This window comes from Choloepus didactylus, chromosome 16 (genome assembly GCF_015220235.1).
Source record: "Choloepus didactylus isolate mChoDid1 chromosome 16, mChoDid1.pri, whole genome shotgun sequence".
NCBI classification, from domain to species: Eukaryota; Metazoa; Chordata; class Mammalia; order Pilosa; family Megalonychidae; genus Choloepus; species Choloepus didactylus.
Window position 1 is genome coordinate 63,488,560 of NC_051322.1, and position 27,842 is coordinate 63,516,401.

A 27,842-nucleotide genomic window follows, 5' to 3' on the forward strand; every position below is an offset into this window, starting at 1 on the left:
ATGCCATGATAATCTAGGCATTGGGATACTGGCACATGCTTGGCATATATTAATAGAAACAGAATAGAGAGTCTAGAAATAAATCCTTACATTTTATTGCCAACTGACTTCCAACAAAGGTCCGCAGATAATTCAGTGGGGAGTCCAGTGTTTTGTTTTTTTGTGTGTGTGTGTGTGTGTGTGTGTGTGTGTGTGTGTGTTCTGGGGCAAATGGCTATCCACAAGCAAAAGACATAATAAAACAAAATGAAAAAAAAAAAAAACAGCAAAAATTAGGTAAGAATTGATCATAGACCTAAATGTAAGTGTCAAACATTAAAGAAAACATAGGATGCTGCAAAGGAGAGGCTAGGCCTCCCTGTATTTGTGCCTAAGAGTCTCCTCCTGAATGCCTCTTTGTTGCTCAGATGTGGCCCTCTCTCTCTGGCTAAGCCAACTTGAAAGGTGAAATCACTGCCCTCCCCCCTACGTGGGATCAGACACCCAGGGAAGTGAATCTCCCTGGCAACGTGGAATATGACTCCCAGGGAGTAATGTAGACCTGGCACCGTGGGACGGAGAACATCTTCTTGACCAAAAGGGGGATGTGAAAGGAAATGAAATAAGCTTCAGTGGCAGAGAGATTCCAAAAGGAGCCGAGAGGTCACTCTGGTGGGCACTCTTATGCACACTTTAGACAACCCTTTTTAGGTTCTAAAGAATTGGGGTAGCTGGTGGTGGATACCTGAAACTATCAAACTACAACCCAGAACCCATGAATCTCGAAGACAGTTGTATAAAAATGTAGCTTATGAGGGGTGACAATGGGATTGGGAAAGCCATAAGGACCAAACACCACTTTGTCTAGTTTATGGATGGATGTGTAGAAAAGTAGGGGAAGGAAACAAACAGACAAAGGTACCCAGTGTTCTTTTTTACTTCAATTGCTCTTTTTCACTCTAATTATTATTCTTGTTATTTTTGTGTGTGTGCTAATGAAGGTGTCAGGGATTGATTTAGGTGATGAATGTACAACTATGTAATGGTACTGTAAACAATCGAAAGTACAATTTGTTTTGTATGACTGCGTGGTATGTGAATATATCTCAATAAAATGATGATTAAAAAAAAAAAAAAAAGAAAACATAGGAGGAAATATTCATGGCCTCTTAAATATAACATCAAAAGCATGATCCATATAAGAAATAACTGATGAGAAATATTAAAAACTTGTGCTCTTTGGAAGCCATTGTGAGATGAACAAAGGCAAGCCACAGACTTGGAGGACATACTTAAAAATCAAGTATCTGGTAACAACATGTATCCAGCATACATAACAAACATTTTCAACTCAATAAAAAGGAAAACAATCCATTTTTGAAATGGGCAAAAGGTTTGAGTAGATACTTCAGTAACTAAGATATAGGAATGGCAATTAAGGCATTGCATAATGCCATTGCTTAATGATGTTCAACAACGTTAGCCATTCGGAAAATGCAAAGTAAACCTATGAGATACCAGTTAACACCCAAAGGAATGGCTGTAATAAAAATGATGGTCAATACTGAATGTTGACAAGAATATGGAAAACGTCGAACCTTCATACATTGCTGGTGGGAGTGTAAAATGATACTGCCTCTTTGGAAATAGTTTGGCATTTTCTTAAAATATTAAATACAAACTTACCATATGATCTCATAGTTTCACTCTAACAATCCACCCAAGAGAAATGAAAATATTTGCCCACATGAAGAATTGCACTATAGCACTGTTCATAATAGTCAAAAACTGCAAACAATTTACATGTCCGTGAACTAATAGATAAACAAAATGTGGTACAACAATACAATGGAATATAAAGAAACCCAATACTGATAGATGCTATAACATGGATGAATGCAAAAACATTATGCTAAGTGAAAGAGTCCCAATACAAAAGACTACATACAGTGTGATTCCATTGACACGAAATGTCCAAAAAATGCGTATTTACAGAGACATAAAGCAGATCAATGTTTGCCTAGGGCTGGCCCTGGGAGTGGGATTAATTTCAAATTTGGTGATAATTGCATCATTTTATAAGTTTAATAAAAACCATTGAATTGTACACTTATAATGGATGAGTTTTACGGTATGTAAATTATATCAATTAAATTGTTTAAAAAGTGAATAAGAAATATCACATAGTTACTTAGTTCAGTCTTTTTGTGGTTTAGTTTAACACATGCAGTCCTCAGCCTCTTTTCTGGGTTGCATATTGTTATTTGACCCCTTATTTGGCCTCTTCTTATGTTTTGGTCTCTAATTTTACTCTCATGCTTTCTTTTGATGATCTTATCTAGTCCCAAGGCTTTGACTATCACCAAAATCAAATGCTGTATCTCCAACAGAAATCCACTTGCCAAATTCCAGATTGGTATTTCCAAATGGCTGTGGGAGAAATCCAAGTAGATATTCCATAGATAATATATCCCGTGTGCAGTGCTACTTCCCCTCCTCTCTTCTCCCTAGAGTAAGTGGCCAATAAAAGAATGTTCCTGAAGTCTGGAGTTTATAGTCCTGGGTGGTGGTGCGGAGCTGCTGCTGATCTGCTGGGGGCGGCCAGTCTGCAGACCCTGGCTCCAGGTGAAGGAGAAGGGCAGGCGGGCAGGGTCCCACTGACCCCACAAGTGAATCGGGGAGTGGATCCCAGAGCCTGGGGTCAGGGTGGGTGGGGACAGCCTGGTGGGTACTGAAGCCAGGTAAGGAGTGAGATCAGCCCAGGGGGGAAGGGCTGGGGCCAAAGGGGTCTCTGGAGGGACGGGAAGGGTTGGCCACGTGCCCTGGGGCCTGGAAGTCGGCTGAGTCTCATCTCCCCTCTCCCCTCCCCTCCCAACCAGGAGGCCCCAGAGACGGCATCAACCAAGGTGAGTCACAGCTCCCCACACTCCCCCTCCAAGGGCCCTTATTTTTTAATAACCACAATGTCTTAATCTATCTTAAAAAATTGACAATGACTTCCATATATCATTACATATATTCAATTGGTCTTCAAATTTCCCCTATTGTCTCAAAAATTTTTTTATTTGCAGTTGGTTTGTTCAAATCAGGATCCATCTAATATATTTCAATCTCTTTTTTATCTACACCTTCCCTTCTCTCTTTTATTCCTTGAAATTTATTTGAAGAAATTAAATGTCTTGTCCAGGAGAGTAGTACTTCTCGAACTTTACAGTGCACAGAAATCACCTGGAAATCTTTTTAAAATATAGATCTGGGAGGCAGGACAAGATTCTGCATTTCTAACAATTTCCCAGGTCAGCTGATGCTGCTGGTCCATGGACCACACTTTGAATAACAAACTTTAGCGTTTCCTACATTCTGGACTCTGCTTATTACATCCTCTTGGTGTCATCACCATGTTTCCCTGTCCCCTCTCACCTGGTGGTTAGCTCTGGACCGACTGGAAGCCTGTCGTGTGTAAAACAACCTTCTCTCGTGTAACTTTTAACACTTCCTCCAAAATGTGCATTTAAATGATTGGAAAGTTTTCCACTAGTATCTTTACAGCCCTCTCAACTCTTTTCTCTACTAACTTCTAGTTTAAAATTTGGGCCCAATTTATACCAATTGTAGTCAGTAAGAGTAGTTTTTAGGGGAAGGAGGGAATTGTATGTGAAGTAGGAGGAAGTTTCAGCATGATGCAGAAGGCAGCCTCGATTGGTTAGAAGACAAGAACAGAAGCTACTACAGGATTGACTTGAGTTGAAGGAAGTGCCCTTAAGGAAAAATGAGGGCTGGGGGATGTAAGTGCGGGCAGAGGATGGAGAAGTCAGCTGCAAACAGAATTCTCAAAAGCCAGTCCAAAAGCCTACTCACCAGAAGCATGAGGCGCTTGTTAAAAATAGCCTCCTGTTCTGACCCACTGGATCAGAATCACTGGAGAAAGAGACCAGAATATGCTTGGCAGGCATCCCCTGAAGATTCTGATACAGATCCAGGGCTAGAAGCCACTGAACTACATCTGATGCCCCACAATTATACAGTGTCTGGAGCTCATGGCGCATTTTTACACTTATCAGGCCCTTGGGAATGTGTCAGTTCAACTTAATGGAACAGGCTTTTAAGTGCAGTGGCTAAGCATGCCAACAAATTCAAGCACTGGGGAGCAGTGTGGTGGTTACCCTTTAATATGTCGCACCATTTGCACGCCAATTATGTCAGATGTTCAGATTAATTAGATAAACTTAGAGTGGCCAGGCCATGAAGGAATTAGACCATGGACAAGAAAAATGAAAGTAAAACTTGTAAATTATTTATAAGTTTCAGTGCTCTGTTTTTAATCATGAAGTCAGACTTCACCAAAAAGAGAAAGCAGTAAAAACAGAATATAATGGCTTGCTGGTCTCCTGACCCTCCCCTGTCTTCTTGGTTATCTCACACAGCCCTGACTTTGCAGCCCATGGCTGGCTTGGTTGAGAATATTATCTTTTCTATGGGCTTAGGTCATTTGGAGGACAAACACAGGCCTTCAGGGATTTGAGGGAACCACCTTATTCAGGTTGACATTATTTCCTCTTTGCAGCTGTGTATGCCAACTGTACACATGGTTTCACGGCTGTGCCGGTTTGAATGTATTATGTCCCCCCAAATGCCATTATCTTTGATGCAATCCTGTGTGGACAGATGTATCAGTTTTGATTAGACTGTGTGTGATTCTTTGAGTGTTTCCATGGAGATGTGCCCTGCCCAGCTGTGGGTGATGACTCTAATTGGATAATTTCCATGGAGGCGTGGCCCCACCCATTCAGGGTGGGCCTTGATCAGTGGAGCCACATAAATGAGCTGACAAACAGAAGGAACCCAGTGCAGCTGTGAGTGACATTTTGAAGAGGAGCTACAGCCAAGAGGGACACTTTGAAGAAAGCACAGGAGCTGCAGATGAGAAATAGTTTGAAGATGGCCGTTGAAAGCAGACTCTTGCTCCACGGAAGCTGAGACAGGATAAATATCCCAAGTGCAACTAAGAGTGACATTTTTGAAGAACTGCAGCCTAGAGAGGAACATCCTGGGAGAAAGCCATTTTGAAACCAGAACTTTGGAGCAGACGCCAGCCACATGCCTTCCCAGCTAACAGGTTTTCCAGACACCGTTGGCCATCCTCCAGTGAAGGTACCCGATTGCTGATGTGTTACCTTGGATACTTTATGGTAAGACTGTAACTGTGTTACCAAATAAACCCCCTTTTATAAAAGCCAATCCATCTCTGGTGTTTTGCATTCCGGCAGCATTGGCAAACTAGAACAATGGCTTCATTGCTATGCAGATAAGATTCCAGTTCCTCTGTCCTCAGCTCCAGCACTCATCGCTTCCTTCTGATTCTGCTTGTGTTTTTTTATTTTCTCATATCTGGTCTTCACCCAAGTTCAACCTGCTGCTGAGTACGTATTTATCGGCATTCTTAAATATCTTGAGAAACCCTGTACTATTTCCACTACATTAGAACCATTAGGTTACAGGACGAATTGAAGACACTGATTTTTTTAAATTACAATTACTATTCAATTTGCATGTAGACTAACACCAATAAATTTTAAAACCTGAACATGTTTTATTTGAAGTACTCTGAAGGTACCGTTTTCCCCTTGATCGCAAATGACAGTTTGTCAGAAATGGAATGCCCATTTTATTCCATGTTCTAAGCTGGTAACCTTTGGGGAGGTAACTTGATTGCCCCCACAGCCCATCCCATCTCCCTGCCTCCTTATAGACTGGGAAGTCAAGGAATGCATTCCAAAGCCAATTTAAAGTGTTTTCTGAGTTATCCACTCTGTCTTCCCATTATTAAGTCAAATATCAGTAGTATGGGGAAAGACTCAAACCAGACTGCCGCTTAGCTTTGAATCCCAGAAGTTACTCCCTGTGCCATTTTGGGCAACATTTTAAACCTCTTTAAGCCTCTTTTAATTTTTTTTTAAATTTTAGTAACATCTACACAACCAAAAATTTTCTCTTTTAACCACATTCAGATATATAATTCAGTGGTGTTAATTACATTCACAATGTTGTGCTACTGTCACCATCATACCCATTTTTTATCATCTACAAAATGGGCATCCACTGCAGAGGGTAGCTGTGGGTTCTGACTGCTATAATTCATACTTAGCATACTGCCTGGCTCACTACAAACACTCAAGACCTATTAGTCACTAATATTCCTCCAAGGTTTTAAAAAGGTTCTGCCTCAGCAGCTCAGTGTTATCATTAATTACAAACTAATTTTTGGTAAAAATGTCTTGAGTCAACGATATGATCACTATCATTTATGCCTATTAGAGCCTTGTGAATACAAGGATTTGCATCCTGGGTTGGCCCAAGGATGATTATGTCAAATTATACTGATATAAGTTTGGGCACATTTTATCAACCCAAGGGAATTTCAGAATTTATTCTGCTAATCAGAATGCCACAACATCTGCTAATCATTTATTCTGCTAATTAGAATGCCACAGCAGCAAATATTGAATTGAAACAAAACAGCAAATGTTCTGATTCTATATTTTCCAAGTTATGCAATGAGGAAATGTTCTTTGACTTTGTTTAAAAAGAATAAATGCGGAAGATGGTGGCATAGAGAGGAGTGGAAGCTAAGTAGGCCCCCTAGAACAACTGAAAAAAAACAGAAACAACTAGTGAATGATCCAGAATAACTGCAGGGGGGTGCAAACAAGACCGTCCACTCATCATACACCAACATCAGGGAGGAATGCCTGAGATCACAGCATATAATCTGTAAGTAAAACCTGCGGATCCAAGTTGTGAGACCCCCTCCCCCATAGCCCGAGCTGCAAAGCCTCGTGGTGCCAGAGAGAAGCTCTCTCCCAGCAAGCGAATACAGCTCAGCTGAGCTCCAACTGGGGTTTTAAGTAGCGAGTATAAACTGCTCACTACAGGTACGAATCCCCAAAAAACAGACAGAGGCTTTGGGTGATGACTGACCTTGGAGAGCTGGAGGGTCACCTTGGACTAGGTTTGAAGGGGACTATCTGTTTCTTTTTTGGCTCAGTGGAGAAAGCCCCAGCCATTTTCAGTTCCCAGTGCTGTGACTCAGAGAAGGGTGGAGATAGCACAAGCAGAGAGAGAGAGACCATTGAAATGCTAATGACCTCCCCCTAGGGAGTCTATCTTCTCCAAGAGGGTGGGGCCCTTTCCATTCAGAACCAGACCCCAGAGCCTGGGGGAACACAGCCATATCTCCTCACACCAGTCAAGAATTATAGGCTAAAAAGGAGAAAAAAACACATGACTTGCAGCCATCTCCCCAACGGGTGGGAGCACTCCTGCCCAGGGCCAAACCCACAGCACAGAGCTCCGCCAAGAAACCCAGTGTGACAGGGAGTCTTTCCCACAGCACCGCTCATGCGCCACAATATCAGCCGCGGACAGTGGCCTTGAATACACCCATGGCTGGTTGTCCTGGAGCTGGGAGGGCAGAGCTGTGCAGAAGGGGGAAGTTAACGTGTCCCATTCAACCATCTTTGAAGCGGGCTAGGAGCGCCTGTGCACAGTCCGGCATCCCAGGGCTTCCCTGGAGGCCAGTGTGCACTTGTGACGTGGCACGGCCCTCCCTCCCTCAGCAGAGGTCCTGGAAGAGCACAGCAGGGAAGGGGGAACCACTCAGAAATCCCAGAGAACCTACTCCAATACCAAGGACTTTTGGGTCAGAGGCAGAGAACAGCCTTAAATCTCCGGGAACACCTTGGAGGTTTGATTATTAAAGCTGCCCTTCCTCCCTAACCGCTCAGACGCACGACCCTCATTCGGGGCAGATGGCACCGACAGCACACCCAAATTAAGTGCACCGAGTGGACCCCATGGGGGTCAGATCCCCACACACCACAAAGACAGGGTTGGGGAGAGCTGACTTGAGGGGAATTGGTGACTCACGGATGCCATCTGCTGGTTGGTTGGAGAGAGTGTACGCCACCAAGCGGCAATTCTGACAAATTAAAGATCAAGTAAAGCAAATGCCAAGAGGCCAAAAACAACAGAAGATCTTAAAGCTTATGATAAAACCAGACGATATGGAGAACCCAAACCTAAACACCCAAATCAAAAGATCAGAAGACACACAGTACTTGGTGCAATTAATCAAAGAACTACAGACAGGCAATGTGAGCATGGCACAAGACATAAAGGACATGAAGAAGAGCACGGCACAGGATATAAAAGACATAAAGAAGACCCTAGAAGAGCATAAAGGAGATATTGCAAGAGTAAATTAAAAAATAGAAGATCTTATGGAAATTAAAGAAACTATAGGCCAAATTAAAGACTCTGGATACTCATAATACAAGATTAGAGGAAGCTGAACAACAACTCAGCCTCCTTGAGGACCACAGAACAGAAAATGAAAGAACAAAAGAAAGAATGGAGAAAAAAATCAAAAAAATTGAAATGGATCTCAGGAATATGATAGATAAAATAAAACGTCCAAATTTAAGACTCATTGGTGTCCCAGAAGGGGAAGAGAAGGTTAAAGGTCTAGAAAGAGTATCCAAAGAAATTGTTGGGGAAAACTTCCCAAACCTTCTACACAATATAAATACACAAGGCATAAATGCCCAGTGAACTCCAAATAGAATAAATCCAAATAAACCCACTCTGAGACATATTCTGATCAGACTGTCAAATACTGAAGAGAAGGAGCAAGTTCTGAAAGCAGCAAGAGAAAAGCAATTCACCACATACAAAGGAAACAACATAAGACTAAGTAGTGACTACTCAGCGGCCACCATGGAGGTGAGAAGGCAGTGGCATGACATATTTAAAATTCTGAGAGAAAAAAATTTCCAACCAAGAATACTTTATCCAGCAAAACTCAAATTTGAGGGAGAGCTTAAATTATTCACAGACAAACAAATGCTGAGAGATTTTGCTAATAAAAGACCTGACCTACTTCAGATACTAAAGCGAGCCCTACCGACAGAGAAACAAAGAAAGGAGAGATAAAGAGAATTTTAACAGACATATATAGAATATTACATCTCAGGTCACTGGGACACACATTCTTCTCTAGTGATCATGGATCTTTCTCCAGAAGGGACTATATGCTGAGACATAAAAACAAGCCTCAATAAAAGGAAAAAATGAATTTGTTCAAAGCATATTCTCTGACCACAATGGAATACAAATAGAAGTCAACAACCATCAGAGACTTGGAGAATTCACAAACATCTGGAGGATAAAAATGAGGGGGAGATGAAAACATTCCCGGATAATCAAAAGCTGAGGGACTTCATCACCAGTAATAAGTCCTATAAGAAATGCTAAAAGGAATTGAGCAGGCTGGAAGAAAGGGACACTAAACAATTGACTGAAACTACATGAAGAAATAAAGATTTCCAGTACAGATCACATGGTAAATATAAATACCAATACTACTGTATTTTTTATTTATAACTCCACTATTTACTTCCTACAGGATCTAAAATACACAAACTGTAATGATAGATCAGTGGTTTTGGACTCAATGTAAAATATGTAATTTTTGACAAGAACTACATAAAGGTGGGGGAATGATGGCGTATAGGAACATAGTTCATGTGTCCTATTGAAGCTAAGTTGGTATCAAAGAAAAACAAGATTGTTATAGATTTAAGATGTTAAATTTAAGCCCCACGGTAAACACAAAGAAAGCATCAGAGAATATGACCATAGAGATGAAAAGTAGAGTAGGGGTTCCGAGAAGTGGGGGAAGGGGCAATGGGGAGTTAAGAAATGAGAGTAGGGTTTCTGTTTGGGGTGAAGGGAAACTTCTAGAAATGGATGGTGGCAAGATGATAGCATTGCAACATTCTAAATGTGATTAATCCCACTAATGGAATGCTAGGGAGGCAGTGGAATGGGAAGATTTAGGCTGTATATATGTTTCCACAACTGAACAACAACAACAGACAGTCTAAATAGATGACAGTTAAATGCCAAGGATGATCCTGGATGGGATCTGAGGATGGAGAAAAGGAGGCTGAAAGGGACACAGATGGGACAAAAGAAAAAAAAAATACAGAATGTAAGCTTTATATCAATGTTGAATTTCTTGAACTTCTTAGCTGCACTTAATGAGATTGCATAAAAGAATGTTCTTGTCCATGGGAAAGGTATATGTGAATTATATTGTTTTTTCAAAGATATATGCATCTTGCTCTCATATGTTCAGAGGACAGAGCAATAGATGATGGATGATAGATAGGGAGGGAGGGAGGGAAAGAAACAGTGGTGTGACAGGATGTTAAAGGTGGTGGATCGGGGTATTGGGGGAGGGGGGTCGGGGTATGATGGAGTTCTATGTAGGGGGTTTGTACTGTTTTTGTAACTGTTCCTGTAAGATTGAATTTATTTCAAAATAAAATTTATTAAATCAAAAAAAAAAAAAAAAAAAAAAAAAGCAAGGGAAAAGGAGAGGCTAAACCTGCTTGTAATTGTGCCTAAGAGTTTCCCCCTGAGTACCTCTTTGTTGCTCAGATGTGGCCCTCTCTCTCTCTAACTGAGCCATCTCGACAGGTGAACTCACTGCCCTCCCCCCTATGTGGGACCCGACTCCCAGGGTGTAAATCTCCCTGGCAACAAGGGATATGACTCCCGGGGATCAGCCTGGACCTGACATCGTGGGATTGAGAACATTTTCTTGACCAAAAGGGGGATGTGAAATGAAACGAAATAAAGCTTCAGTGGCTGAGAGATTTCAAATGGAGTCGAGAGGTCACTCTGGTGGACATTCTTACACACTATATAGATAACACTTTTTAGGTTTTAATGTATTGGAATAGCTAGCAGTAAATACCTGAAACTATCAAACAACAACCCAGTAGCCTTGACTCCTGAAGATGATTGTATAACAATGTAGCTTACAAGGGATGACAGTGTGATTGTGAAAACCCTGTGGATCACACTCCCTTTATCCAGTGTATGGATGGATGAGTAGAAAAATGGGGACAAAAACTAAATGAAAAATGGGGTGGGATGGAGGGGATGGTTTGGGTGTTCTTTTTTTACTTTTATTTTTTATTCTTATTCTGATTCTTTCTGTTGTATGGGAAATGTTCAAAAATAGATTGAGGTGATGAATGCACAACTATATGATGGTACTATGAACAGTTGATTGTATACCATGGATGATTATATGGTATATGAATATATATCAATAAAACTGATTTTTAAAAAAAAAGAATAAATGTGCATGTAAAAAAATTCACACAGTATGACAAGAGTTAAAGTCTCCCCACCTTGGCATCCTCCCTACTCTTTTGAGGTAACCAAGACAATTATTGGTTTATCCTTCCAAAAATCGTGCAGTGCTTATACTGACACAGATTATGGAAGCTCTGCTGTTTAGTGTGGTCTCAGCATTCTGCCAAAATCTGCTATTTGGCTTCATCTTTGGCCAATGGAAGACTGAAGAGTCAAATGCCAATTTCAACACCACTTGTGGCATTCTCATTCTTGCACACAATCAATTATCCTAGGCCAGGGGTCTCCAGTTTACCACCCTAAGGCCAAATCTGGTTTGTCACCTGCCTTGCTTGTTTGTTAATTTTTCAGGTCTATCATCTGGCTTTTTTTTTTTTTTAATCATTGATTTAATATGTATACAGTCACAGCATCTGAAATTCAAAAGGTGCAAAAAGAGTATCCCATAAGAAATATCCCTCCTGCCAACCAGTTCCCTCCCTGAAGACAACCCATGCTAGCAATGTCTTATCAATCCAGAAGTGTTCTCAACCTATATAAGCTCCCTTCTGGCTGGTGGAAAATGTGGAGGAGCAAAGCCATGGCCAGGTACTTCACTTTCAGCAGGGAGAGCTGAATCAGGCACATTTAAATTACCAAGATCATCTTTGATTTCATTTCTACTGGATTCCACTTCTGAAGACATTGGCCCATCCATTTTATCTAAAGAAGACATATTAAAACTTCTGAGTTCTGGTGGTCCAGGTAATGTACCAGAGTTAGAATAAAACCTGTCTTGCCTTTGTGGAAGAAATGATGGATCAGGATACAGTTGGCCTGCTGGAGGGATCATCATTCTCCGATCCTGTGCCCATGGAAGTGATAGGGATCCTGTGTCAGAAGGTGCTCCATGAGGATCAGGGAACCTATCACTACTTGATTCTCCTCTTTCATTGGTAATCTGATGGCCCAGAGGATGCTCTGGTCCTCGTGAGCCCTTTCCTCCTCCCCCTGGAAGCAAAAGTAAGGGTCTGAATGGACCCAAAGTTGGAGGGGAGAGAAAAGCTCTCATTTCAGATGAAGGCCTACCCAGTGGTGAGGGAACATATGGGGAATACTCTCTGCCAAATGCTGCACTTGGAACATCAAGTGAATAAGGATCTTTTTCTAAAAGTTTAAATTTAAGCTGTGCTTCACTTATTTTTTTGTCTGATGTGAGCCTTTTCTTTCCTTAAATCAATGAAGTTTCTTTTTGCAGACCAAGCTGCCAACCAATCAACAAGAGCTCTTTTCTCAAGGGGAATAATCTGCCCTTGATAAGAATGAATGACTCTCTCCAATTCTTCCTCAAGATCTCTGGCTGGTTTCCTGTAGGTCTCCAGCTCTTCAGATGCATGGCTGATCTTTTCATCTACTTTTGAAAGTTTCTCCTCTTTCTCTAATCGGCAGTTTTCCTCTACAGTTAATTGCCTGTGCAATTTCATTTCATTTTCTTGATATAGTTCAGTCATTACATTCAGTTTCTGCTGAAGCTTCTGATTCTCAGTTCCAAATTGTGTATTTTCTGACTGCGAAGATGCTTGCTCAGCCTGGAGATTTTTCTTATGTTCTGTAAGCTCTTCATTTGTTTTATACACTTCGGATAACTGAGTGTAAATTTGTTTTCTTTCTCTTTCTAGGGTTTTTAAAGAAGCTTTTAGCTTAGCAGCATGAATTAGTTTCTTCAAAGGTCCTCTTGGCTGATTATCTAAGGGAGCACCATTTTCTGATTCATTCTTCATTCCCAATTCCAAGTTATCATCATCCATTATGTCTTCTCCAAGCACAGCAGCCCAGTCTTTTATCTTTAGCAAGTGTTCAGAGACTTGATCTGATTTTATCATTCAAAACTTGTTCCACATGTACTTTGGAGTCTTCAAATGCTATTTTCTGTTTATTAAGTTCACTCACTTGTTCTTTCCATTCTTCAACTTCTTGTAAAAGCTGTTTCTGGCATTCCTGAAGTTGTGAGTTTTCATTCAGAGCATCTTTAATTGCTATCTTAAGTTGTTCTTCGTTAATTTGAAATATTTTGAAGGTTCTTTTGGCTTCAGTTACTTGCGATTTGAGGGATTTTGATTCATCTTCTAGGGCCTGTATCTTTTTTGAAATATCCACCATTAATTCATCTTATTCAGAATGTTTAGATTTCCCTTCTTTTAATTCTTTTTCTAGAAAGAGTATTTCATCCTTAAGTTCTGAATTGGACCTGTTCAGCTTTTCCCAGGTTTCCTCCAAACTTTGGGCTTCTTTTGACTCCTTCTCAAAGCTGACATCCTTAACAGATGACTCTAAGCCTTTGTACTCTTTTTGAGCAAGACTAATTTTTGCCAAGTAGTTTACATTTTTCTTCAGTTAGTGCAGAAAGTTTTACAGCAAGCTTTTTCTCCCTTCCCACATAAAGCCGGCTTCTAACCGACTGAAAACTTCTCCACAAAATCAAGGGAATAGCAAAAAATCCAACAATAACTGTACATACCACCAATTCCCATGGAAAACCATAAGGACTAGGACTTGGTCTCATGTCTTCAGGCAACGCTGCCACAACAACCCTGTGCAGCTTCTCTAGGACCAGCTCCAAATACAGCTGAGGGGCGCCCAGGCTGCCTCGGCCGTCGCCACCGCAGCAACTGACTGGCCCGGCTGCAACAAGGGGCCGTAAACGCACAGGGTTCATTGCAGAACCCGAACATGCACGCGCACCAGGCAACCGGAGCAGACCACTATGGAGCTGGCTGGAGGGGTGGGACAGGGAGGATGGCACTGACGGACCTCACGTGCCCACCCTACCAATCCAGGAGACTCAGCCCGCACTCGGCACTTATGTCCCCAGACTTGGTAGGTCCCAATTCAGCCTGCCCCAGCCTGCCACACTCCCTCAACTCGCTGCACATCTCCCCCTCAGTTTGGTTTCAAGAGGGGTGTGTGTGTGTGTGTGTGTGTGTGTGTGTGTTTAACTCAATTTTATTGAGATATATTCACATACCATGCAATCATCAAAGTGTACAATCAGTTGTTCACAATACTATCATATAGTTGTGCAATCATCACCCCAATCTATTTTTTGAACATTTTCCTTGTACCAGAAAAAGTAAAAATAAGAACAAAAAATAAAATTGAAAAAGAACATCCAAATTATCCCCCACTCACACCCTATTTTTCATGTAGTTTTTTGTCCCCATTTTTCTACTCATCCATCCACACACTGGATAAAGGGAGTGTGATCCATAAGCCTTTCACAATCACACTGTTACCCCTTGTAAGCTACATTGCTATACAAGGGTTCAAGAGAGTTTTTTAATGGAATAGATTAAAACACTATTGCCCCCACTTCCTCATCCACCCCCTCAGCGATTTTTTTCTTTTCTTCTTTTCTTTCCTTTTCTTTTCTTTTTCTTTTTTTGATAGTGAAGGCTTGAAAACTAATCTTTGGTGCTAGAGGTGAAAAGAGTGGTAACTTCTGTGGGATACGGATTGGGAGGTGATATGAGGGACCCTTCTGGGTGCTTGATCAGGGAGAGGTTACAAGGGGGGCGGGAATGGGGATTCCTTGAGCTGAACATTTATGACGTGAGCGCATTACTGAATGTAAGTTATACCCCAACAAAAATAATTTTAAAGTTAGTGAAGGCCAAACAAGGAAAAAAAAAGATGCAGTGCCCCCTTGAGGAGCCTGTGGAGAATGCAGGGGTATTCGCCTACCCCACCTCCATGGTTGCTAACATGACCACAGACATAGGGGACTGGTGGTTTGATGGGTTGAGCCCTCTACCATAAGTTTTACCCTTGGGAAGACGGTTGCTGCAAAGGAGAGGCTAGGCCTCCCTATGGTTGTGCCTAAGAGCCTCCTCCCGAATGCCTCTTTGTTGCTCAGATGTGGCCCTTTCTCTCTGGCTAAGCCAACTTGAAAGGTGAAATCACTGCCCTCCCCCCTACATGGGATCAGACACCCAGGAGAGTGAATCTCCCTGGCAACGTGGAATATGACTCCCGGGGTGGAATGTAGACCCAGCAGCGTGGGACGGAGAACATCTTCTTGACCAAAAGGGGAATGTGAAAGGAAATGAAATAAGCTTCAGTGGCAGAGAGATTCCAAAAGGAGCCGAGAGGTCACTCTGGTGGGCACTCTTACGCACACTTTAGACAACCCTTTTTAGGTTCCAAAGAATTGGGGTAGCTGGTGGTGGATACCTGAAACTATTAAACTACAACCCAGAACCCATGAATCTCGAAGACAGTTGTATAAAAATGTAGCTTATGAGGGGTGACAATGGGATTGGGAAAGCCATAAGGACCACACTCCACTTTGTCTAGTTTATGGATGGATGAGTAGAAAAATAGGGGAAGGAAACAAACAGACAAAGGTACCCAGTGTTCTTTTTTACTTCAATTGCTCTTTTTCACTCTAATTATTATTCTTGTTATTTTTGTGTGTGTGCTAATGAAGGTGTCAGGGATTGATTTAGGTGATGAATGTACCACTATGTAATGGTACTGTAAACAATCGAAAGTACGATTTGTTTTGTATGACTGCGTGGTATGTGAATATATCTCAATAAAATGAAGTTAAAAAAAAAAAATAAAGTTAGTGAAGGCTTGACCTCAACTAGTATTGAGAGCTAAATAATGTTTCTAGTTCTCTTAACGTAATGTGCCATCTGACTTCTCACACACCCTGTCTGGTGACCACAGTGGTGGGCCAGCAGGCCGGGCTGCACTTTGCAGGTATATCCAGTTGTAAATGAGCCACATGGGTCTCTGGCCATCAGCTGTGACTCCAGTTTGGAGGGGACTGTTTGTTTCAGTGCATTTAGGCCACGTTAAAATTATTAAATGAAAAGCATTTGATAACTTATGAGACCATTGTTTAATATATGTGATGCACATTGTTTTTCAGGAAATGGTTATTTAAACAATGGGATCTAAGTCAATGGCACTTTCCGGTCCATTGGGAGCCATTTTCCAGAGACCACAACATCAAGGCAGTGTGGTGCAATGGTCAGTGCTTGCCCAGTGGGGAGGACCTCGCTTCTCACCCCGGCCTCGTCACCAGCACTGAGTCACTTTACCCAAGTCACCTAAATGTACTGGCCCTCAGTTTGCTTATATATGAGATAAGGAGGCATAAGCTGTAAAATTATGAGACTATAAAATTTTGAATTTTACAAACTTTGAATGGACATAGCGGACAGTCACTTGTCCCCATGGGAAAGGTCTTAAAGAGAAAGAAACATACCTTTTAAGAAAAAAAATTCGAATAGTACAGAAAGGTATAAAATGAAGTCCCCTCTCCACTAACTTCCAACCCCCTTCCTCAAATACAATTTTTATCAAGTTACTTATCCACCAAGAATTTTTATGCAAATATCAATACGTAAATGTATAGTCTTTAAAATGTTTACACAAATGACATATTTACAATTCTATATTTTGCCACACACACCCCCAATACATATCTTGGAGACCTTTCACATGAATATATACAAATTTACCTCATTAAAAAAATAAGCATATATTATTTAATTGTACACCATTATTTATTTAATCCATTTCCTATTAGTAGATGTTGGAGTTATTTCCAGAAACTTGTCATTACAAATAATGCTGTAATGAATATCTATGATATAAGTAGGCATTCTTTTGCAAATATAGCCCATAACATAAATTTTTAATGGTAAAATTTCTGGACTGAATGATGAGTGTATTTAAAACTTTGGAAGACTATGTTAAATTATACTTCAAAAAGATTTGCCTATTTATCCGCCCATCCTTGTCAACACAGAACATTATAAATCTTTTACATTTTTTGGTCCATCAGAGATAAAAATATGGCAAGGGGTAGAGTTTACAATCAAAAATAAAAGATGGAAGATTCCCAATCATAATGTATTCCCTTGTTTTTTGCCTAACAGATGGTCCCTTTCATTTTTAACTGCTTGGTGTTTGCATTTATCTGCCTGTCAATTTATTCTCTGATAACTTGGGAAGTTTAATGATTAACCAAATTTGCTTCTACTACCAAGGAATGTCAAGACACATCTTATATTGCATTGGGTTTCAGTCCCTCACTGAGTTTATGAAAATTTTCTGTAGTGGGCACATCTACTGTAATTTAATTGACTTAGATGAACACATGATGTCCACCTCACTGACCGGGCTGTGTCCTGCCACTTGAACATGAGATGGCAGCTTCCAGAAAAACTAGGTTAAAAGGAAAAGCTGATTATGCTTTGCAGAACTTGCATTGTAGATGTCCTCTCTGATCCAGTAGGGTTCATCCAAATAGCTAACTGCTAGCCCTTCAGGGAGGGCAGAGTTCAATAGTCTGTCTTGGTATTGTTTCAGCAGATATGTAATTGTTGAATATCAACTTCTATTTTGCATCTGGCTTCTCAACTTCCATGGGCAAAGTTGGTAGTAACAAGTCTATTTATTAAAAGGACAAATTACAGCAACAATAAGTGATAAATTCAAAGTCATTAAGTTGGGGTGCATCTGAATAAAATTTCAGATTTTAAAACCTTTGGTGCTTTAAAGGTCATCACACACAAGTAACTTTCACTATTCCCACCAGAAAATTCTAATAATCTCTAGAAGATTCTACAACTTTTCTTTGAGCTATAAAAATAAGCTTGTCTGCCATGGACAAGTCTCCAGAGTTCACTCATGAATATACTTTGTCATTTAAACCCTCTAAAAAGTATCTGAGAGTACATTTGCCACAGACAAGATTTTTTAAACAACCACAATGAAACTTAGAAAAGAGATAAAGAGAAGAGAAAAGAGACAGAGAAGGAAGAAGGGAGAAGAGGACTAGAAAGTAACAACAGGGAGATGCTGAGAGTGAAGGTGGAGTTCAGAGTCAGCCAGGTGTTGATGGGGGGAAGGCAGAATTATTTTCGAATTTGTGTTGAGTCTAAATCTTTCCACAAGTTGAGCAAGGCCATACATGTCAATTTAAAAGATCCTCTTAGGATACCTACTAGAATCATTAGATTTGTAAAACAGAAATTGCATTACTGCCAACATATGTAGTAAACACTTATTAAGCATATGAAAAATATGGGAGAGGGATAGTCGTTTCAGGAAATATGGAATAGATGTACTTTTCCCTCTTCCTCCCACTAAGTACAACCCCAAACTCTGGACATTGTATATAAAAAAAAAATCAAACATAAGAAGACTGAAAAGTAGAAAGAAGATAGAAGACTAGGGACTTCAAGACTCAAGGAACAACAAGGTGGTAAGCTCCCTGAGTTTTCTTTTTGCTTCAGACAGCGAAGAATCTCAGCTGAAGATGATGGCAACCCAGAAATGCCAACAGGCCTGGACCAAAAAAGTCCCAACAAAAGCCCGCTTTCTCTAGCCAAAGAACCAGGAAAGGGGCGGCTTACAAAAACAAAAATTTTAGCCGATTACTATGCCACTACTTACTTACTCCACCCAAAAACACCACAGAAAAAACCATGGGCCTACTCCCACTCCACTCCATCAAAGAATGAATGGGGAGCTTGGACTTCCATCCTTGCCAGGCTGCGTCAAGGCAACTCAACTCCATGGGTTGGTGTGAGAGAGGACTTTTACCACTGCCCAGCAATAACCAAGCCACCATCCTTCCTAGTGTCAGCAGAAGCCAGGTGGAGAGCAGGAATAAGGCACTTCTACTCCCCGCCAACAAGGATATCAGTGGAGGCCCAGTGGTGAGCCAGGACTCCGGCCACTGCCCAGCAGTAACAAGGAGCCCACCTATCCCTCAGGTGTCAGTGGATGCTGAGTGGGAAACCTGGACTTCTACCCCTACCTTGTAGTAAGGAGAGGATGGCCCCTTTACACCCACTGAAGATGTGTCAGAGACCAGGTAGAAACAGAGGTGAGCACAAAGCTGTTTAAGTCAGAGTGAATGAAGGCAGACAGGTGGGTTTTCACTGTTGCCTCTTCTTCCCTCTGAATGTGAGAACACTGAGCCCAGCCACTTGCCCCTCGGTCCCTGTTCTTAGATGATCTAATAAATCCTTTCCCTTCTTGGAAAAAAAAAAGATCCAGAGTCTCATAGCATAATACCCAAATGTAAAAGTTTCAATTGAAAAAAATCACTCATAACAAAAGCCAGAAAATCTCAACTTGCATGAAAAAAGACAACTCCAATAAATGCCAGTTCTAAGATAAAGAAGTTAGAATTATCTAACATTTTAAAATAAGCATCATAAATATGCTTCAGTGAGCAATTATGAGCACACTTAAAGGGAAAAAAAAAAAAGGAAGTCTCAGCAAAGAACTGGAAAGTATCAGCAAAGAAACAGAATATATACAGAAGAACCAAATGGAAATTTTAAACCCGAAAATAAAATAACCAAAATAAAAAAACTCAATGGTTGGGCTCAACATCAGAATGGAGGGAAAGAGGAAAGAATCAGTGAACTTGAACATATTGAAGAATAACTGAAATTTACCCAAACTGAACAACAGAAAGAAAATAGACTGAATGAAAATTGAGTAGGGCCTCAGGGACCTTGGTAGTATAGCAAAAAATCTAACATTTGTGAAATTAGAGTCCTGGGAGAAGAGAGAAGTTGAGACTGGAAAAATACTTGAAAACTAATGAAAACTATCCAAAATTGACAAAAGACATAAATCTACAGATTCAAGAAGCTGAGTGTGAAAGTCAGTCTCCTGACCGAGCAGGACTACATCAACCTAGTCCAGTGTGTGACCTTAGAAGATCTGAAAATTCATCTCAGAACCACTGATGATGGCAACTTTTTGGCTGATGTCTCCTTATCTCATACATAAAAAAATTGAGGGCCAGTACATTTAGGTGACTTGGGTAAAGTGACTCAGTGCTGGTGACGAGGCCAGGGTGAGAAGCTGTAAAATTATTAGACTATAAAATTTTGAATTTTACAAACTTTGAGTGGATGGTCCTCTTACTGTTTCCACCACTGACACTGCGATGAGGAAAAAGCTATGGGGAGAAATTCACTGTTTCTGGAATCATTCCCTGTAGCTAGTCAATAAATTTTTTTACCTATATGAGATGAAGTTACATGACAGAATGTGATTTTATTGAAGAGCAGTGTATTGTAAATATATATATGAAAGAAATTTCGGTGAAGTACTACCCATTGGACAATTTCACAGACAAAGAAGCAGTCAACATTGTAGAAATAACCTCAGATCTTTTTAATGCCATTTTGGTTAAAACACCACATTCGCACATTGTTTCAAGACTGTATGTCTGAAAATACTCTGGATGCACTGAATATTGAAAAAAATGTGCAATAAGCTGTACAAGTCTTACCTTGAGTCATTCTGCAAAGTCTATAAGAATCATGGTGATTTCACAGCAGAAATTACGTGCCCTGTTCTTGAGTTTGAGGCTGACAGATGTCAGTTATCACTCTTAACTCCTTTGGAAGTGAATTGAGCAAAGATGACCAGGAGTCCCTCTACCCAAACTGTGGCAACTCTTGCCCCAAATAGAAGACGTCAAACAGATGAACAGTGTAGTGAGCCATTACGGAGTACACAAGCCTTTGTTTGAGGACATAGGTGATGTCAGGTTGGAGAATATTGGAGGATGTGCTTTATGAGCATGAGGTACAAATGAATGTGCTGGCATTCAACAGACAATCCCAGTGTGGAGTATTTTATGCATACAAAAAACTGAAGGAATAAGAAATTAGAAATATTGTATGGATTGCAGAATGCTTTTCACAGAGGCACTGAACTAAAATTAACAGTTAAAATCCAATTTATAACCCAGTGGAGGGGGCAAAGGGAGAAAATCATAAATGTTAAAAAGAAATTAAATGGGAAGACTGACAAAATTAATTAAACCCTCTGAAATCATGAGCCAACAAATTCCTTTTGTTAAGCCAACCCATTGTATAGTATTTGTATTAGCTCCTAGGAAATTAAAACAAATTACAACTCACTTTTAGGTGGAAAAAACAATTCAAATGACACCACATTTCTCATCAAAAACCAGGGAGGCCATAGGAAAGGGCACAACATTTTTCAAGGGCTGAAAAAAAGAGGTGTGAAACCAGAATTCAATACCCAGAGAAAATATCCCTCAGGGAATGAAGGTGAAATCTAGACATTCTCAAATGAAGGAAAACTAATTTGTTGATAACAGACCTACCATAAAAGAATGGCTAAAAGAAACCCTTTAAGCAGAAAATGGTTAAAAAGGGGAATTTTTGAACATTGAGAAGGAAAAAAGAACCATAGAAAGACTTAGTAATAGGTAAATGCAATACATTTTCCTTTTCCTTTGGAGTTTTCTAAATTATGTATCATGGTTAAAACAATTATAGCACACCAATTATGATCCTAAATGTCTGTAAAGAAAATATTTGAAACAATTATAAATAAGGAGGTTAAAGAGGCATAAAGGAGGTAAGGTTTATATACTTTACTCAAAGTGATAAAATGTCAACACCAGTAGATGATGATACATTATGTATATATAATGTAATATTGAGAGCAACCTCTAAAAATGTTATACAAAGAGATACATCAAAAAACACTACAGAGTCTTAGTAAATCATCAATCACAAAAACCCCATTAAACATAAGTCAAAATGTAATTTAAAAAAAGAGGTAAAAACAAAACAAGAAATGAAAAAGAGAGAACAAAAAATAAAATGACAGACTTAAGCCCTAACATATCAATAGTTACATTAAATTTAAACACTCTAAATACATCAATTAAAAGACAGAGATTGGAATAATGGATTGAAAACTCTCTGCTGTGTACAGGAAATTCACTTCAAATAAAATTCAAATAAAATTATATAGTAGGTTGAAAGTAAAAGAAGAAAGACAGATCATGAAAATATTAATCAAAGGAAAGCTGAAGTGGCTATATTAATATCAGATTAAGTTGACTTCAGAAGACATAAAATTACCAGAGATAGAGAGGGACATTATATATGCTAAAAGGGTCAATCCATGAGGAATATATAGCAAGCCTAAATGTGCATGCACCAAGTAACAGAGCATCAAAATAAGTGAAGCAGAGGTTGAGAGAACTGAAATGAGAAATAGACAAATTCAAGGTTACGGTTGGAGACTTCAACACCACTTCTCAACAATTCCTAGAACAATTAGATAAAAAATCAGCAAGGATACTGAAGAACTCAACAATTCCAATAGAACAATTCAGCCAGTCAAACCTAATAAACATTTATGAAACATTGCACCCAACAGAATACTATTCAAGTGTCCAAAAAATATATACTAAAAGAGACCCCCCACCCCCGCAAAAAAAATCTCGGCAAATTTAAAAGAACTGTAATTATACAGGGTATACTCTCTGGACACAGTAGACTCAAACTAGAAATCAATAACAGAAAGATAAGATGGAAATCTGAAAACATTTGGAAATTCAACAACACACCTCTCAATGATTGATGGATCAAAGAGGAAGACTCAAGGGACATTAAAAAATACATTGAACTGAATGAAAATGAAAATACAAAATATGAAAATTTGTGGTGCACAGGAAAGGCAGTGCTAAGATGGAAATTTATCATACTAAGAGCATTCAAAAAGAGTAAAGTCTAAAGTCAATAATCTAAACTCCCAAGATCAATAAATTAGGAAAAAATTAAAATAATTCAAAAGCCAGTAGAAGGAAAGAAACACCAAGGATAAGAGCAGAAATAAATAAAATTTAAAACAGAGAATTAATGGAACTAACATAATGGTGCTTTGAAAAGAACAATGCAATTGAAAAACCTCTATCAAGCCTGACTGACAGAGAAAAGAGAAAACACAAATTACCAATTTCAGGGATCTAAGAGGGAACATCCTTGAGATCACTCAGATATCTAAAGGATAGTAAGGGATCCTGCAAACAACTCTCCTCACATAAACTTGATAATTTAAATGAAATGTACCAGCTCCCTATAAAATACAAACTACCACAATGCACTCAAATGTAAAATAGATAATTTAAATAGCCTTATAACTCTTACAGATATTGAATTCATAATTTAAAAACTCCTCAAAAAAGGAGGGGGGGGAGGATCTCCAGGTCCAGATGTTTTCACTGAGACTTCTGCCAAACATTTAAAGAAGAATGAACACCAATTCTAAACATTCTATCACAGAAAATATAAAAGGAGGGGAAGTTTACTTTTCCAAATCATTTTACAAAGTTCATATTATCCAAAGCCAGTACAAAAAAGAGAACTGCAGATTGATATACCTCATGAATATAGATACAAAAATCCTTAAAACATTAGCTTTTTGAATCCAGCAATATATACAAAGAATTATATATCATGACCAAGTGGGGTTTACTCCAGTGATGCAAGGCCTATTCAACATTTGAAAATATCAATGTAATCTACCATAGTCACAGTCTAAAGAAGGAAAAACATATGATCAAATAAACAGAAGCAGAAAAGCATTTGATAATAATTAACATCTACTGATGATAAAAATTCTCAGAAATTTAGAAACAGAAGGAAACTTTCTAAACCTGACAAAAGGCATCTACAATAAACCTAGAGCCAACATCACACTTAATGGTGAAATGCTTCCCTACCAAGACTGGGAACAAGACAAGGATGTTGACTTTATTCCTATTCAACATTGTGTTAGAAGCCCTAGCACGTGCAATAAGGCAAGAAAAGAAATAAAAGGCATTCTTATTGGGAAATAAGTAATTATAAAGTCCCTGTTTGCAAAGAGCATGATTATTTATATAGAAATCCCAAGGAATCTACCAAAAAACCCCAAACTCCTAGAATATTAATAAGCAAGTTCAGCATGATCACAAATACATAAAAATCAATTGTAGTTCTATATACTGATAATAAACACATGGACACAGAAATAAAAAAATAAAATACCATTTATATTCATTCAAAATAATATAAATCTAGCAAAATATGTGCAGGACTCATGCTGAAAGCTACATCCAGCTGATGATAGAAATCAAAGAAGATCTAAATAAATGAAAATGCATAGCATGTTCATAGATTAGAATTCTCAATAGTCAAGTCTCCCCAAATTTATATATAATTTGTATATATAATATATAAATATAAATATATAAATACATAATAAAAATATATAAATATAAATAAATAAATAATAAAGATATAGAAATATAAATATGAAAACATATAATATATAATAAAAATATATATAAATATATATGTATAGGTTAAACACAGATCCTATCAAAATCCCAGCAAGATTTTTATAGACATAGACAAAATTAGTCTAAAATTTATATAAAAAGCAAAGGGAATAGAATGGCTAAAATAATTTTCAAAAAGAAAAATAAATTGAGAGGAGTCATTCTAATTGATTTCATGATTTATTTTATAGCTACAACAATCAAAAATGTGTGGTATTGGTGCAGGAAAAGACACACAGATCAGTGGAACAGAATAGAGAACCCAGAAACATATCTGCACAACTTACAGTCATCTGATTTTTGACAAAAGTGCAAAAGCAATTCAGTGTAGGAAGGCTGGATAGGCTTTTCAAAAAATGGCATAAAGCAATTGGAAATTCATAGACCAAAAAAATGAACTTGAGCTAAACTTGATACAAAATTTTTTAAGTTTTACAAAAAATTAAGTCAAAATGGATCATCACAGATTTTAATGTAATAAATAGAAAAAAAGTAGGAGAAAATCTTCAGGATCAGGCAAAGAGTTTGTAGACTTGACTCCAAAAGCATGATCCATAAAAAGAAAAACTGATAAATCAGACTTCATCAAAATCAAACTTTTGCTTTGTGAAAGACTCTATTAAGAGGATAAAACGACAAGCTACAGAGTGGAGGAAAATAATTATAAACAACCTATTTAACAAAGGACTAATATCTTAATATTATAAAGAACTCTTAATCAGCCATAAAAAAAAAACATACAATTTGAAAATAGGCAAAAAGACATAGACATTTCACCAAAGAGGAAATACATATGGCAAATAAGCACACAAAAAGATGTTTAACATCATTCACTAATAGGGAAATGCAAATTAAAACCACAAATGAGATGTCAATACAAACCTAACAGAATGGATAAAATACAAAAAAAATGTGACACCAAAAGTTAGCAGGGATATAGAGAAATTGGATCACTCATACCTTGCTGGTGGTTATGTAAAATGGCCCAGCTACTCCGGAAGTTGGCAGTTTCTTAAAAAACAAACATGCAACTTCCATACAGCCCCACAATTGCACTTTGGGACATTTATCCCAGAGAAACGGAAATTTATGTTTATACAGAAACCTGTACATGAATGTTTATAGCAGCTTTATTTGTAATGGACCAAAATTGGAAACAACCCAGATGTCCTTCAATGGGTGAATGGTTAAACTATGGTATATCCATATCATGGACTACTATTCAGCAATAAAAAAGAACAAACTACTGATACACACAACAGCCTGATGAATTTCCAGAGAATTATGGTGGACAAAAAACTAATCCCAAATAGTTACATACTATATGATACTATTTATATTACATTATTGAAATGACAAAAATGATAGAAATGTAGAAAATATTGGTGGTTGCCAGGGGTAAAGGACAGGTCGCTTGGAATGAATGAGAAACAAGCTGCCATAGTGTGAGAAGTCCAAGGTAGTCTGGTAGACAAATCCAGCTGAGCTCCCAGTTAAAAGCCAGCATCGCCTGCCAAAATGCGGGTGAACTAACCTAGACGTCTAGCCCAGTTGAGGTGAGATGACTACAGATGATTCAAGCCAATATCTGCCTTTAACTACCTGAGAGAACTTACCAAGAACCACCCACCTGAGTCTAGTCAACCCAGAGAATCATGAAAGATAGTAATAAATTGTCAAGCCACTAAGTTTTGGATAGGTTTGTTACTTAGCTACAGATAACTGGAACACAAAAATAACTCTCCAGTGTCTAGGCTGGGTGATTGGATGGATGGTGATACTGAGATAGACAATCTGGGAGAAAAAATAGGTTAGGGATGGGGAAAATTAGTTCTGTTTTAGACTTTCAGAGTTCTTTGAAACATCTAGATGTAGTTATTCAGTAGGCATTTGTATTTACAAGTCCAAAGTCCAGTGAAGAGATCTAGATTAAAGAGCGAGATTTGGAAGATGTCAGCATATGGCCATAAAAGAGTACATGACCCCACCCAAGAAATAGGAGTGACCCATTTGTCATTGGTTCGTCTCTTTACACCTCAAGCTAGTGATCACCTTTAGAAAAGGTCTAAACTTTATGTGTGCGATTCAGTGTGCTTGAGCTTCAAGCAACCTCCCACTCAAGAGTACTGGGTAGACAATGGTTTTAAAGTAAAAAGCAATCAAGACAAGAATTACATTTCTACGTATATATTTACTGAAGAAGCACTTAAGGTAAAAGGAACAAATTTACAAAGCAAAAGTAAATGGATACATTCCCAAACCTGGGAACTCCAACTCTCCAGTTGCAGCTGGATGTGAGATAAGAGTTCCTTCTGACCTAAATCACAGAGATATATAGAGCCTTTGACTAAGACTTCAACCTCAGTCAAAATCAAAGAAGGGTATTCACTGCATTATCAGAGATTCAAACTTAACCTTGAATGTCTGTGGTATTTTACTGAAAATATTTCTACAAATTGAGCCATGACTTCTGTAAGAGCGACATAACACACCTTTCACTTATATTAAAACTAAAAATTAAAACTACTTTATAACTAATTAAATTTCTTATTTCTTTCTGTAATTAGTTTAACCATTACATCATGTTGAAAAGCATTCATTTTATCGAAACTGTATTCAGCCTTGTTACATTACTTATGACTTATTTATGATCGAAGTAACAGCTACAGCCCCATCCTATTTTCTTTTTAAACAGAGGACAAGATGATTACGTGTTATCTATATCTAAGAAGGTTGGAAAAGCTTTTTGCTTTTTTGTTTTTAAATATTCACAGCCTTTACCAGGCTCTGAGTGACTATCATTTTTTTTTTCCTTGCTTGAGCCTGCTTAGCTTTTCCTTTAGTCACAATTTTCTAATATAGGACTCAAAGGATATGAATCGGCTGTCCCAGTCATATAGTAAGGCCTTTTTACTTTCTATCATTTGGAAATTGTACACGGGTATTTTTGGGTAAGTGTTCTGTTAGGTAAGCTTCAATATCAAATGGAATAACTGGCTCCTCACTATCAGGACAGAAAGCATCAGGTGGTATATGAGAGCAGCAAGGCCCCATACCTGTCTGATCCCTACACAGAGGGGAGTCAGCGTCTTCATTTTCAGATTCCTCAGCAGAGATAACTGCCCTGCAACACATTCTTCAAAGACTGGGCCATCACCCCCTCTATGAAGGACACATTGAAGCTGACTTCCACTTGCTAACTACTCTCTCCCCATTAATTTTGTATTTCTTTGAAAATACCTTTCTTTTTCAGTCCTGACACATTGCCCTATAATTATTTACATGTCTGTCCTCCTGGCTAAATTTTGAGGTGATACAAGATACAATTGTAACTTAATCATGTTTTATAGTACCTGGAAGGAAGTAGGCTCACAAATAGATGAATGAATAAATGAATAATGACTAATATTATATCTTAAATAAATATTTTATAACTTAGGAAATGTAAAAATTAATA

General features: G+C 38.7%; 1 protein-coding gene and 1 pseudogene across 1 annotated transcript; one reads left to right on the plus strand and one right to left on the minus strand.

Annotated features, from left to right (window-relative positions):
- Positions 1-11,740: 11,740 nt before the first annotated feature.
- LOC119511302 (melanoma inhibitory activity protein 2-like) lies at positions 11,741-13,837 on the minus strand. The gene is given in 4 exon segments (XM_037805774.1): positions 11,741-12,391; positions 12,393-13,052; positions 13,054-13,560; positions 13,562-13,837. Coding segments are annotated over 4 exon segments (2,007 nt in total). The 5' UTR covers positions 13,751-13,837.
- Positions 13,838-20,270: 6,433 nt separating this feature from the next.
- On the plus strand, positions 20,271-20,970 carry LOC119511303 (annotated as a pseudogene).
- Positions 20,971-27,842: the final 6,872 nt, after the last annotated feature.